At 35.0% G+C, this 16365-nt stretch overlaps 1 protein-coding gene across 3 annotated transcripts in view; it reads left to right on the top strand.

Moving 5' to 3' along the window:
- The window catches only part of LOC106867594 (dol-P-Man:Man(7)GlcNAc(2)-PP-Dol alpha-1,6-mannosyltransferase), a 98633-nt gene extending 88112 nt beyond the window's left edge, over positions 1-10521 (top strand). For all 3 annotated transcript variants that reach the window (XM_089353876.1, XM_089353878.1, XM_089353877.1), the window contains 2 exons: positions 3348-3423; positions 10213-10521. In XM_089353876.1, coding sequence (XP_089210002.1) covers positions 3348-3423; positions 10213-10450 — 314 coding nt within the window. In that variant the 3' untranslated portion in view covers positions 10451-10521. The remainder of the gene's footprint in view (positions 1-3347; positions 3424-10212) is intronic.
- The last annotated feature ends 5844 nt before the right edge of the window (positions 10522-16365 follow it).

Here is a 16365-nt window from a genome sequence, read left to right as displayed (position 1 = left end):
TATGGTCACGACTGGAATGACTTCGATCTTAGGTCTTCACGTTTATGGTCGATATAATGTTTAACAATGACAACAACAACTAAAATTTTCTCCTAATCTATTACTTTTTATTCATTTTATTGCATATATTTATGAAGAATAGAATCATTCATTGTATGTTTGAGCTAAAAAGAATCGTATTCTCTGTATGTAATGATCCTAATGAAATTCTTTGTAGTAACTGGAGATCAAGCAAGAAATTATTAGTGCACATCACATGGAAATTACCCCCCCCCCCCAAAAAAAAAACAAAAACAAAAACAAAAAAAACAAACAAACAAAAGACTATATTTTAAAATTAAACATTTAGGAAAAAATATACAGAATACAATTTCTCACTTGGTCTTATTAATAATCATACTTGTGAGTAATAAAATTATCAATAATGTTTTTCAAGAGAGTCAGTTGTTGGTATTGATTTTCTAAAGGCTGAATGAAATTATATTCTAAAAATCTAGTGCACCCATATACTCCTCGAAAGTACACCAATAGGCTACAACACAATGAAAATCATTTCGCTAAAATGATTACAATTTCTTGTCAAACCAGTCTTGCTCACAGACAAGCTGGCTGGACTAATTTTATCTCCATTTAATCAATGCTGACACACTTGTTTCTCGTCATATGCTACCCATATTGTATCCAAATGCTAGGCCCTACACTAATTACTAACCCCCTTCCTTACAAAATAAATTCCCACTTTGCACAGGTTGTTTTTTCACCTGCTAAAACTGACTTGCAAACTGTTCAAGAGGAATGTATTTGATATCATTAATTTTGGAGGACAGCCTTCCTCTAGACCAGCGATTCTCAACCAGGGTCCATATAAGATTTAGTTGTTAAAATTTATGTGCAACAAATTGTTTATACTTTTACAATACACAAAATAATTTAATTTTTTTATACAGTTCCTAATACTATTTAATTATAAAAATACAGTAGGATTTGTTTAATATAAATTAAATAGCTATGTAGATCCAGTAGAGTTTAATAGGAATCAACAGGATTCATAGGCAAGAAATGGTTGAGAATCACAGCATTACACAAATTCTATTAAAAAAAGGTTAATCCTTCTTTAACAGAATTTTCCAACATATTTCCAGGAACTCTGGCGGTCCATAACACACACACACACACACACACACACACACACACACACACACACACACACACACACACACACACACACATCCATATGCATATATGTGTGTTTGTGTGTAGTCTTGTCTTAACATTGTAAATGAGTGTCACTGTCATACAATTAATATTGTTCATTTTCTATCTTCAATGGCAAAATATCATCTTGCTAGGAAATAAATGAGGGTTGGCAACAGGAAGGGCATCTGGCTGTAGAAAATCTGTCTCAACAAATTCTGCCTGACCCATGCAAGCATGGAAAACTAGATGTTAAACCAATGATGCTGATGTTATACATGGTCTGATCAATAAGTATCCGGACTGTTGTTATAGTAACAAAGCTAAAGCATGGAAAGTGAAGCTGCTTGGCACAGATTGATCTTAAACACTGCTGTGCATGCACACTAAGTTTTAACGTTCTAGCTTACTTCCACTGCTTACAGCAGTGCTTGGAAGGAAGGTGTGTAGCATGTGATCTTTGCATTAACCATAACAGAGAAAGTTGAGCAGAGAATCTGCATCAAATTTTGCCAAAAGATTGGCAATACTTGCTCAGAGGCCTACACAAAGTCTTCATAAAATTTATATTGTCCTCGACACAATCAAGATCTTGTGCAACTGAATGTTTTTTGATCAGCTGAAAGCTGTTTTAGCACAAACTTGGCAGACATGCGTCTCATACCCAAATCTTCAAGTGATAATGGACTGAACTGTAACAAATCTGCATATCCTCTGATAACTCATGGATGGTGATTTGACAATTTCCCCTCACAGCTGCATGCACATCTGTGATGTTTTTCTCAGTTATGCTAGTTGCGGGTCTCCCAGAGCGTTTGTCAATATTTTTTCTGAACCATTAAGTTATGGGGATGTAAATAAACTAACACCAGCTCTCAAGGAGTGGGGTACAAACACACACACACATCTATATAAAACAGGTTTCTTTCAGTTTCCATCTACCAAATCCACTCACAAGGCTTTGGTTGTCCCAAGGCTATGATAGAAAACACTTGTCTGAGGTTCCACATAGTGGAACTGAACCTGGAACCATGTGATTTGGAAGCAAAATCTTATTAGACAGCCATGCCTGCACCTATATTTATTGGTTAATTACATGGAAATTAGCTTGTAGTAATTCTTTTACTAGTTTCATTCATTGTACTCCAGCTATACTTGGGCACTACTTTGAAGGGTTTAACCAATCAAATTGTCCCCAGTACATGTCTTGAAGTCTGGTATTTATTCTATCAATCACATTCTGTAGTTACAGAGGCATAAACAAACTAACACTGGTTGTTGAGCAGTAAGTGACAAACCTAAAGATACATGCACATGTACATGCATGTACACACACACACACACACACACACACACACACACACACACACACACACACACACACACACACACACACACACACACACACACACATGTATGCATGCATACATACACACACATATAACCAGCTTCAACACTATTTTCATCTACCATATTCACTCACAAGTCATTGGTTGGCCTGGGGTTTTAGGAGAAGGCAGTTGCCCAAGGTGTCCAACAGTAAGACTGAACCCAAAGCCATATGGTGGTGAGGTGAACTTTTTAACCCTACAGCCATTCCTATGATGATATTCTTAATTTTATATATACTCTTGGTGTATTCCTTAAAATAGGGTAATCCTAGCATCTGCAGATAGTACAGTGGGCCTACAGGAAATATCTCCTGATAGGGAATTGCAAGGAATTTTAGTTTAATCCTTTAGCATTCAGATTATTCTGTCAAATGTAATGCTTATTTATTCACATTGTTTAGAATTAATCATACATTATCTCATAGCCTTGAAATTTCAATGATGTGATTGTTTATTTTTAGAATGACATTATAGGGTAGGTATGAGAGGCTGAATCTGGCCAGGTTTAACATTTCCAATACCTGCCTTGTGACCTCTGATGGATCATCACTGTCAAACCTTTCAAACACAGTTTTTCTGAGTCTTTTAATCACTTACACAATTTAACTTCATGAAAAGAAAAATAAAGATTAACAAAAATATATAATAATCTTTATGTAGGGGTTCCCTAAGATATGGAATGTATGTTGAGGGTTATTCAAAAGTAAAATGGTTAGGAAACATTGTTCTGTATAATGTAGCTTATAACTTTCTATTTTCCAGATGTTCATGTGCACATAGATATTACTGCAGCTCAGACTGGTGTCTCTCGTTTCTTGCAGTTGAACCCTCACTGGAAGTATGTCATTGCTAACATTTCTTTTCTATGTTGCTTTATTTGACATTTTTTTTTACCTAAACAATAGACCAGGAATTTGTGTGTGTGTGTGTGTGTGTGTGTGTGAGAGAGAGAGAGATAGAGAGAGAGAGAGATAGAGAGAGAGAAACTACAATCAAATTGATCCTCTTACACAAGCATTTATTTCATTCATACTCAGCCACAGAGGGATAAAATGTGATGAAGATCTTGGTAGGACTTGAGAGAAATGAGACTAAACTGTTGTAAAGTCCAGTACTGTTATCTTTCTGCTCTGTCATAGTGGCAGACATAGCAGAGCACTTCATGCAAAAATACTGATTTCTTTCAAGTTAGCCTCTTTATGGGGGTCTTGATTTGCTAGAAATTGCAGCCAAATCTGTCCCCCTTGAAATCAAAAAATATTATTTTAAAAATAGACAGACAGAGTGGTAAATGTTAGATACCTCCATATTAGAAAGAAGGACAGAATGGTTACAGCTGGAATGGTTCACATGATTAGGATTGACCTGGTGTTAAGCTAGAATGACTGGATTCTTTATAATATTTAGATTTTGGCACAAGACCAGCAATTTTTTTTTTGAGGTGGGGCTGTAAGTTGGTTATCCCACCCCCAGTGCTCGACTGGTACTTGTTTTATTGATCCCAGAAGGATGAAAAGCAAAGTCGTCCTCAGTGGAATTTGAACTCAGAATGTAAAGACAGATGAAACACCACTAAGTACTTTGCCCAGTGTATTAACCATTCTGCCAGTTTGCTGTCTTACAGTTTCTTTACAACATTGATGGTTGGTGACAGCAGTTCATATAAAACGAGTATGAGTTATAGAATTAACAAGTTCATGAAGGAAGAATACTTGTAGTTGCACAGGAAACCATGGAACATCATGGGAGAACACCATATTTTTCCTTATACTTTTTTGATAATTGAGTCAGCAAGGGAGTTTCTACATAAGTAATTCCAAACTAGTTTTGTGGGCCAGACTGAAGCATAAATTATATATTTTGGGCCAGATAGGGACAGCTATTTCTAAAATCTCTATTCACAACATAGGCCAAAGTAAATAGATAAATGGGTCAGTGTACACTATTGCAACTTTATTATCAGCTTAGAAAAAAGAGCAGCAAACTGGTAGAACCATTATCCTGCTAGACAGTGGCATTTCTTCTGGCTGTATGTTCTGTGTTCAAATGCTACCAAGGTCGACTACCTCTCATCCTTTTGGAGTTTAATGAAATAAGTGCCATTTGAGTACTGGGGTTAATGTTATCAATAGCCCTCTCCCCCCAAATTTCAGGCCTTGTGTGCATAGTAGAAAGGATTATCATTATAGAAAAGAAAAATATGAGGTATTAGCAAAGTTTGTGTGCAGAGATGTGTGGGAAAATTCATTTACATGATATATATATCGTCTAAATTATGCAAAATTGAAAATAACACTGACATCTCATTTTAACAGATATATTTACCAAAATTACATAAAAATATTTTGAAATACTTAAGAGTAAATTTATTCAATAAAATCATCATTGACTTCAACCACAGCCTCTAGACGACTTTATAATCTCCTGCAACTCTTCTGGATAGTCTCCTAGTTTTGTTGGTCTCTTGCTCAACTGCACCCCACACAAGAGTGTTGCAGTCTGGGGAGTTAGGTGGCCAGATGTTAGGGGTAATGTGATTGCAGAAATTGTCTGACAGCCATGACTGGGTTCTCCTGTTTGTGTGGCATGGTGCAGAGTCCTGTTGCCAGACATAGAGTCTTCTAGCAATCACCCTCTAGACCCAGGGCAGCACTTGATGTAGGTCTCTGTGTTGAGTCTGAGGCCATGTGGGAAGATAAATGGAGGCATAATGTTGCCATCACTAGTGATCACTCCAAACACCTTGATGTTGACTAGATGTTTGATTTTTATCCTTCTTGGTACATGTTTTGGCAGGAATTTTTCTCGTCTGAGAAAAACCAAAGCATGTTTGGTTGGAGGGGATGCTTGAGTTTCTTCAAAAGCTTCATAGAATGGTCTTTCCTCTTGTCCTTGATGGTTTTGGATAAAAATTGGCTTTTTTCTCATCTTGTATAAGGAATACCAAATGTCTTCATGCACTACTTGGCTGATAAGAAACTCAGACACTCCCATGTCCCTCATGATGGACTTGATTGCCTTGGAGGGATCGTTGTCAATCATGGCCTGAATCTCACCAACAAATTCAGGAGTTCTTTTCTTATCAGAACACTCAGAGTGAGTTTTCCAAACCACTGTACCTTTATAATCACCATTAGACTCATCCAACTCTTTCTGAATACTCTGTCCTCATGTTCGTATTGGAGCTTCTGGTGTGAATACCAAGCAGTACAGCATGTCATTTCCAAATTTCCAGCAGAGTGAATTGCATCATGGTGCTGTTTTCTCACAGATGGTGCCCAACTGACCCTACTCTACTGTGTAGTCAACAAAATCAAAAACAAACAATGCACAAGAATGAAATTGAAAATATAAAACGGCAGCAATTTTCCCATCGCATCCTGTAATATATGTATATATATATATAGTAACAAAAGAGCAATAAGATTGTATATTTTTATATATCATCATCATCATCATCATCATTGTTGTTTAATGTCCGTTTTCCATGCTGGCATAGGTTGGACGGGTTGATGAGGTCTGGAGAGCCAGCGGCTGCACCAGGATCCAATCTGAAACATTACCAGATCAGATTGGAGCCTGGTGCACCCACTGGCTCTCCAGACTTCAGTGAAACCATTCAACTCATGCCAGTATATTCCTGTTGATAATTTATCCTAATTACTTAATTTTAGGTAAGAAAAGTTCACATCTTTCTTCACTCAGTGTGAAACTAATCTCTTATTTTTTCAAAAACACATTTTACAAGCTCAACATGCTGATCCCGAGATTCACTTTTAATTAATATATCATGCAGGTATGAAATTGGAAATTCACAGTCCGCTAACATTGCATCCATAACCTGTTGAAAAGTTGCAGGTGTGACCTTTAGACCAAATTGTAATCTGTTATATTTATATAGTCCTTTACGAGTATTCACTGTTAGGTATTTTGAGCATTTCTTGTTTACTCTAATTTGTAGGTATGCATCGGAGAGATCCAGTATCAAAAATATCTTGCCCCCGTTTAACTTCACAAAAATATCCTCCAGAGTAGATAGCGGATAGTGACATGTTTTCAGACATTCATTCAAGCCAGTAGAAAAATCGGCACACACCCTGATTTTGTTATTCTATTTTTTAATACACACCACTGGAGCTGCCCATTTTGCATATTCTACTTTTTGGATGATTCCAATTTTCTCTAATCTGTCTAATTCTTCATAGACATGTTTTATTGCAACAAAAAGTACTGTTCTTTTTGGTTTGAACACTAGTATTGCATTTTCCTTAATTTGGAAATATGCCTCAGTCTTAGTACACAAACCCAATTTATCAGACAACACTTCAGGAAAAGCAGTTAATTTTTCTTCAATTCATCTGATGCCTTATTCTTACTGGAGGAACAATTATTTATGGTTTTACAGAATAGATTTATGAGGAGGTTCCATAAATCAAACAACTTCTTCCAGTCAGTACTGAACAAGTTTGTTGCATTTTTTAACACTAACACTTGGTTTACAGGTTTTACCATGAAATGTAATGTCGCTTACCATTTCTTCTAAGAAGTGTAATCTTTTACCAGTGACACCTTGCACACTTTTTGATGTTTTCTTTAATGTAGGTTTCCTAATTTTCTTCCATGTGTTGGTATCAATAATTGTAATGGTGCTACCTGTGTTTAGTTTTAGTTTCATGTTCACATTGTTTATTTTTACATACACATACTTTCTTTTCTGGATGTCGTCACAACTGTCTGTTGAGCAAACCTTTTTAGAAGAATTTTTTTTCGACCTTTTTTGCTTCACTATGCAGTGTGTGCTTTTATGTCCTATTTTTTGACAACTAAAACATTTCCAAGTTTTAAATGGACAGTCTTTCTTAAAATGCAAACCTCCACACCCATAACATGGATTTGGTTGTAATATTCTTTTTTGTCTATTTATTCCCAGTCGACATGTCTATAGTTGAAAGAAATTTTTTTCTTCAGTTTTCTTTATGCCCTGTTGCAGGTAGATAATTCTTTGACATTCCTCTACTGGTTTAAACACTCCCAACAAGTGTTAAACAAGGAACTCGTATCCTTGAACATTTTGGATAGCAATTCAATTGTTTCCTCGGACCAAATTTCACTTGTTTTCGAATCACTCATTGCCAATTGTTGTAACGTAGATACCCTCATCACCACTTTTGTATCATGGTTTCTGTATGCCACTTTTATAATGTGGACTTACAACCGTGGGATATATGATACTACGAAAATGGGGTAGACACTGTCTCCACTTCATGTACTCTCAAATACTCTGCCAACAACTGTAACAAATCTAAAACAACTCTCAATGAATTATAACAACTTCACAACAATTTCTTGCGACTCCACGAACTCACTAATGACACCTTTCAACTTCCTATGATTTCTCATCTCTCACTTTTAGTCAAACTTGCTGCTACTTATATGAGTTAAGCTTGTCCATTCTTACAGGGGGTGTCATGATTCTCACTATAACAGAATGTATGTTAATATATGTTACAGAAAATTTTAAAATTAGAATAATGATTTTTTTATAAAATTGAGCTACAGGCTAGACTAAACATTGCCAAGGGTGGGATCTGCTCTGTGGGCTGTCTGTTTGATACTTCATGAAATAGTCACCAAATCTTCCTCAAGCTTCACACTGCTATCTTAAAAAGATGAAGATAATGTTGTCTTAGAAACCTTTACACTTCAGGATAATTATGGCTGGAACATCTTTCATTATAGGCCTACTCTACCGGTGTTACTATGGGAGTAAATAGTTGTGACGTTATAATATGCCTTGCTTTTAACACCTGTGCCTGGGTGTCTTTAGCAGAGCCCACTCAGTTGCAAGAATTTGGACCAGGGTCTCTGGTTTGAGAATGACTTTCTCTCTTCCTTCCATCAGCTATAGAGTAGAATTATGAGCACTGTCTATTCCCCTGATAAAAAAAAAAAAAAATGTTATATAGCGAGCTTCAAAATATTTTTTAATTGGTTAAAATTATTTTCATATTAAAAAATAAAAAAATAATAACCTTTAAGAAAGACAAGGGAGACAACTCAGATATCCATATTAAAATGTGAATGGGGACATGTAATAACGAGTAAGTCTGATGTTTGATAAGTACAGTGACATCTCTGGACGTAATAAGGTCATGTTAAACCTCCTTGGTGAATCATAGTTTAACTCATACTTAACAGGCTTTAAAATGACTAAGAGATCAACATTTTTGTGTTAAAATTATTTAGTAATTAGACAATTTGAAATAATGGCATTGAAGAATTACGTAGTGATGCCTAGAATGCATGAGGTATTTGAGGAAATATTTGGTAATTTAATAAAACGACTCTAATCTAGCAGAAACCAAATGTATTTTAATACAATTATGTGCACATGTTCTTGATAAGCTTTCCTATGAATCCACCTTCAGTTCTGATGATTGCTTCAGTGAGGGACTGGAATCGTTGACATGCTTTGTACTAAATGGTCTTTATTCGTTTCAAGTATCACCTGGACAGTAGTAGCCTTTGGTGAAGCAGTGGTATCGTGAGGATGTTGATTAGTTTACCTTTCAACAACACTCCAAACGTCCATTGTATTTAAATCTGGTGAGGCCACAAGATTGGTGTTACATGATCGTAAAGGTTGCATGGCATTCATTCATGGGTTATGTGGGCTTTGTGAGAAGGTGCTGAGCCTTGTTGAAATATGTGATCTTCCACTGTGTACTTCATCCATCCAGGGTTTAGCAACTCTCTCCAGTGAATATGTTGCTTCATATAGTTCTTATCCTTCATGGGGTTAATTACAGAAATAACTGTGAATGATATATTGCCAGATAGAAGAGATGATATTCTATTTCAAGACAGTTCCCATCCATTTGACCTTGGTTTTGATGTGATTGGTTGATTCATTTTTCATAGTGGTGAAAAAATGCAATTACTTTCAGAACACCGTAATATATATATATAAACACACATACATATATACATATAGATATACATACATACATACACACACATGCACATATATTTGTATGCACACATGCATACATTCCCACATATATGTATAAATACATAATACACGCTCACACATGTATACATACAAACCTGCATGTATACAACAACACATATTGAAATGCATATGAACATATACACATATATACATTCAAAAATATACATGCAAATACATATTTATATGCATGTACATACAGATACATACACACTCACTCACACACGTACATATATATGCATGTAATGGTGAATAAAAAATATCAAAAGTTTTTTTTCAATCTTATGTTTTGATATGTAATTACTCTGCAAAATGTATTTTCAACTCTTATACCTATCTCATGCAAATATAACATCTACAAATGACGTTGAGTACTGGAATGAGTAGATATGTTTCAAGAGGATACAACATGGATTATAACCCTATCTATATAATGTATACACACATATATCTCATCCAACTCATGCCAGTACAGGAAGATTTAAAAATGATGATGATGATGATTAGATGTTAAACATTGTGTACATTAGTTTGTATAAGTTTGTATTTGTTAAAATATGACTCTTTTCATATATCCTTTATATCCAGAAAAATTATCCGGAAAAATTCTTGTTTTAGGTATAACAAAACTGAAGGCCTACCTCCAGGTGGTTTTGCAATGCAAAATTTCACTCATTTGCTAATTGGGACAAATGATGAAGAAGCCAATGAAATTCTTCCCTATAAAGAGACTCATACTGTAATGGATGTCTTTTTAGGATTTCACAGAATTAAAATAAACTGGAATACCATTCCTCCTGTTGATGTTATAGTAATACCAAAAGTGTGGATCATGAAGAAGAAAGAAAGTGTATAGATTTATGTATAAAACATATGATATATGTATATTATATATATATATTGGAAATAAATGTGATACATAATTAATAGTGTTTTGAGTTCTTGAATTACTTGTTCATTAATTAACTGTCATTTCCCTGTGAGCATGCATAACACAGTGGTGTGGGTATTAATCACATGATTCTTGGACTGTGTCCTTGAGTAAGGCACTTTATTTCATGTTACATCAGTCTTTACAGTTGAAAATGGGAACCAATGAAAGCTGGTGATAAACCTTGTGATAGACTAGCATCTAATTTAGGGGTGGTTTTGTACTCTCCTTTCTTTAAACTTTTCCCTATAATATGGGGATAAACTCCAGCCTAATAGGGTCAAGGTAGATTTTAACTAATCCATTATTTACATCACCTAGTATAATTAAATACCAAAAGTGTAAACATGTGGCTGGTTGAATATTAGCTTACTGGCTGAAGACTTTCTTCACCAATTGTGCATCATTTCCATCATCTTTAGTGGGTTAGGGTGGAGAAGGACTATGATCAACTGCTTTGGCTCCACCTCTTGGTTCTAGAGTAATTTTTACTAGAATTCATTTTGTTATAAGTTTCTGGACCAGACATCCAGTTCCCTCTCTACTTATGTTTCCTCTGCAATCACTGACCTGCTGATTTTCAGATTTGGCCACATCAACCTCACTTGTGTCTGGGAAGGCCTGCAAATAACATAGACTGTTCTGTTTTGACCAACTTAAAAAAAACAAAACAACAAAAAAGTCCTCTGTAAAAACGTATGTAGGCATGGCTATGTTGTTCAGAAGTTTGTGATAGAGAGTTCAGTTCCACTGCATGGTACCTTGGGCAAGTGTCTTCTGTAGCCCAAGGCTGGCCAAAGCCTTGTGAGTTAATTTGGTCAACAGAACCTGACACAAACCTATTGTGTGTGTGTGTTTGGCTTCCTTGACTTGACTTGTGAGACAGTTGTAAATGAGTATCACTGTCATACAAGAGGTGTTCTTCATTTTCAGATTTCTGTATAAACATGTACAGTCATAGGGAAATATTACTTTGCTTGGAAACAAGTGAGGGTTGGTAACTGGAAAGGCATCTGGTCATAGAAAAATCTATCTCAACAAATTCTGTCTTACCCATGCAAGTATGGAAAAGGGGCTGTTAAAACAATGATGATGATGATTACCAAATCATTTGGGCCATGGTTTTTGGTTTGTTTAATTGATTGAATGTTTGTTTTTGGTATATCATAAAAATGCTGAGGCAGCTAAGAAGTCTTAATTTAGATTTGTTTGAAATTTTACCTTTAGTAATTAACTTGTATATTAAGAATGCAACCCTGCTCCATCTAACATGTCATATGCTGGATGACTAATGAATTTTATGTATAAAAACTTATAACAAATGAGCAATGGAAATTCAAGAAAATGATACTTATACTCAGACTGCACAAAACTACAAAAAACCTAGCCACGTCAGCATAGCCACATGTTTGTCATATGTAAGTGTAATTAATGAAAGAGGTGTGTAGTGTTGTCCATGTGGACAAAGTGTCAAATGTGTGCTTGGCTTTATGTTGGTGTGTATAAGTGTAGGAAGAATGATTCTGAACTGAGCCTGCTGGGTGGTATTTGCTTATGTTCATGTTAGTGGTAGGTAGGTGAAAGATTTTGTTTGTTATATTGATGTGGACAGTTTATGAGTTATGTTTGTGCTGCTTAGGTGTGTATTGCTGTAGATTTTCTTCTCTGTTTAAAACTTTGAGTGTGGAAGATTCTGCAGCTCACTAATGATTCTGTTAGCTCACCAATGATTCTGTTAGCTCACCACCTTAAGATGGAACAAATATTGGCAGGCATTTTGTTCAAAGCTCTGTTGATTCTATCAATTCACCATCATCATCATAACAGCATCATTATCATCAGCAACAACTTCAACAACAACAACATTAAAACAATGTGCTATTATTACCTCTCTGTCACAAATTTGTACAAATTAAAAAAAAAATCTTCACTACACCTCACAAACAAAAAGTCAAAATTTTATTTTTGATTCACATGTGTTACACCATAGTACATTGACAAATAGACTTTACACTATTTGTATATATGTCTCAGACCAGTGATTCAGCTTGTTTCGAACTGAGTTGAGTGTATGGTGCTAATAGCTGTAAGACCACAAAATATTGATATCCACCATTTTCGTCCATCTGGGGCAAGTTGTTTTACCTGGTCTGAGACTTTCAGTGATTTTTAACCCCATAAGTTAAGAAGGAATGTTTCCCAGAATACTGTCCTGCAGCTAATGGGTGTATAAACAAAACATATACACTATGTATGTGATATCGATATTGTTTACATTACTAGAACTACTTTTAATTCATAATTTGATTAAATTTTATATATTTATAAATCTTAAAATTCAAAACATTCAGAGCCAGACAAGATTACAACTGTTCAAACATAACATCAAACAACATTTTTATGTACAACACAGCATAAATTAGAAGAATGGAAATAAATTTTAATATGAGGAAGCTTCACAGGTTGAATTAAGAAATGTAAACACAATCTTCCTATGCTATTGAAGTTTGGAGGAAAAAAAAGGAGTTTCTTGACAGACTGTTGATTGTTTCACAGAGAAGACACACATGACCTCCTTCTGCTATATACAGCAACTAATCTGTGTTATTTTTGGGGATATGTCTTCTCTGAGCAGCAATCAATAAACAGTGCAACCATCTGTCAGGAAACTCCCTTTTTTTCCCAAACATCAATAGCATAGAAAGAATATGTTCACATTCTTAGTTCTCAACTACAGGAGGCTTTCTAATACTTAAATTTCTTACAACATCAAAGTTTCACCTTCTTTCATTGACTAGAAGAGAGAGGGAGAGAGAGAGAGAGACTCTATATTACTGGCAATGATGGGTTAGGCAACTCTGAAAAGTGCTGATGATTTCCTGTAGATATAATGAACTTTCTCATAATAAATTGAAGAATATGATCAAAGGAACAGATGCTGAAAAACACATTATCCTAAATAAAACATTTCTTTTCTCGATTTTAGTTCTGAAAATGTTTTCATATTACTATCTTTTGGCACTTATTCATTATTTGAAAGTCCATTTAAAAAAAATTCCCTGCTAACCTCTTTTTTTTCATTATGGCCTACTTTTTTTTTAAACAGTCGCTCTCTATTTTATGTTTTAAGCATTAGAGATGGATTCAGTTTCTAAGAAAAAAAGTTTGGATGGAAAATAATTAAACTTTCAGAAATATTTTAAGAATCAGATTTACAGCTGCTGTAATACATACAAAAAAAATTCGTTGGGCTTTGAAGTCTATAATATACTTTACTTGCCTTTTGAACACATTTGCATCACTTTCTGAAAGTTTAAAATGCTGTTAATTAAATTTATGAAGGATGAAAATGTAATTCAAACATAAACGATATATATATATAGGTGCAGGAGTGGCTGTGTAGTAAGTAGCTTTCTAACCAACCACATGGTTCCGGGTTCAGTCCCACTGCATGGCACCTTGGGCAAGTGTCTTCTACTATAGCCTTGGGCTGACCAAAGCCTTGTGAGTGGATTTGGTAGACTTCTGAAAGAAGCTCGTCGTATATATATGTGTGTAAATCTGTGTTTGTTCCCCCCAACATCGCTTGACAATCAATGCTGGTGTGTTTACTTCCCCATAACTTAGCGGTTCGGTAAAAGACATCGATAGAATAAGTACTAGGCTTACAAAAATTAAGTCCTGGGTCGATTTTCTCGACTAAAGGCGGTGCTCCAGCATGGCCACAGTCAAATGACTGAAACAAGTAAAAGAAAAAAGAATATAAGTGGCTACAAATATTACTGATACACATATATATATATATATATATATATATATATATATAAGTAATATTCGTAGCCAGTTCAACATGGCTGTCTGTTCGAACAGACACTAATGAGATTTTTTGACCCCCAAGAGGACATCTCTAGCTGGTTGATGATGCAGAGCTGCATCTGACAAATAGTGAGCAAGGGACCAAACCCCTACCACCTTCTAATGATGGAACCAGTAGACCAGTCTTGGTTTCGGGTTATTTCTGCCACTCTTCGTTACTGGATACCTCGTCTGCTAGAGATGGCAGTAGCTCACCTCTGCTTGCAATATATATATTTCAAGCGAACACAAAATGCTAGTTCTAAAATCTCTCAAAGAGATCAACACAGTTGTTGTACTGACAAGTAATATTTGTAGCCACTTCAACTTGGCTGTCTGTTCGAATAGACTCTACTGCGATTTTTTAACCTCATAAAAATGGTGATGACGATAATTGAAATGTAAAAATCCCTGGGAAATGTTGTTTACAACATTTCAAAAAATAGTTAAACAATTACTGTTTTGGCCAGGGTCAAAATACAGGGCTCTTGACATGTTCAACAAACCGTGACGCCTAAACCAAACACCAGTCAACATAGGGAATTTAGTGAAGTCACACACTGATTGGTCAGAATACAGCTTGCAAAACTTAACATTCTGGAGACTATATAAATGTATTTAAGGCACACAGTTGTAAATTGCAAAACATAACTGTCATCACTATTATATGAACCTGAAGATTGCATAGTTTAATGCATGAAAGTACTGGTTCAATCAGGATGAACATTTAATATTCTATCATTTCATTCTATCATTATATTATCTTATATTGTTATAAGATTGTAAATAAAACGTGAAAATCAGACGAAGTTGTAATTCCTTTTATATATATATATATATATATGCAATTTCAGCGTGGAAGGTGTTTATAAGCCATTTAAAAAGCACACAAAAACCATTAGATTCATTGCAACATTTAAATTTAATTTGCCAAAATATTTTCGTTGCTTTGAGCCCGCGACTTGATCACTGACAAAATTCCGTGCTGCATCCTTGTTACTTGCGTGAATTTTGCTATCCTGATAACTGTTTATTGAATTTTCCGTGTGTTAACTGTAAACAAAGGAAAATTCACTCATCCATTTACACACACACACACACACACACACACGCACACACACACATATATATATAAATATGTATTTATGTATATATATATATATATATATATATATATGTATATAGTTTTAGGGAAAAGAACCAAGGTTCATGAACTCATCGATGAAAATCCATTGTCACATATAGAAAAGTTAATAAGTAAAAGCACAATAAATAAGTATAATATAATACAAAGTAAATATCATAAGTTAATGATAATAAAACGACTACACGTGTTTCATAACCAATTTTCAAATAGAAAGAAAATTTAAATCGATTAAAATCGATTAAAACTATGGAAAATCAATTCTATTCAAAAATGGAGTGGCTGTGTGGTAAGTAGCTTGCTAACCAACCACATGGTTCCGGGTTCAGTCCCACTGCGTGGAACCTTGGGCAAGTGTCTTCTACTATAGCCTCGGGCCGACCAAAGTCTTGTGAGTGGATTTGGTAGATGGAAACTGAAAGAAGCCCGTCGTATATATATATATATATATATATATATATATATATGCGTGTGTATATGTTTGTGTGTCTGTGTTTGTCCCCCTAACATCGCTTGACAACCGATGCTGGTGTGTTTACGTCCCCGTAACTTAGCGGTTCGGCAAAAGAGACCGATAGAATAAGTACTAGGCTTACAAAGAATAAGTCCTGGGGTTGATTTCCTCGACTAAAGGCGGTGCTCCAGCATGGCCGCAATCAAATGACTGAAACAAGTAAAAGAGTAATCTTCAGGTGAAAATACAATAATAATAATAATAATAAAAGAATGTATATATCAACCAACAATAAATAACAAATGAATGTATATAAAATACTTATTATATTAAGATAGAAAAATATTATTAAAAATATCAAAATTATAAACATTCCATAATCAACCC

This window comes from Octopus bimaculoides, chromosome 6 (genome assembly GCF_046866305.1).
Source record: "Octopus bimaculoides isolate indiv1 chromosome 6, ASM4686630v1, whole genome shotgun sequence".
Taxonomy (NCBI): Eukaryota; Metazoa; Mollusca; class Cephalopoda; order Octopoda; family Octopodidae; genus Octopus; species Octopus bimaculoides.
Note: the sequence above shows the minus strand (reverse complement) of the source record. Positions and strands in the feature narration are given on the sequence as shown.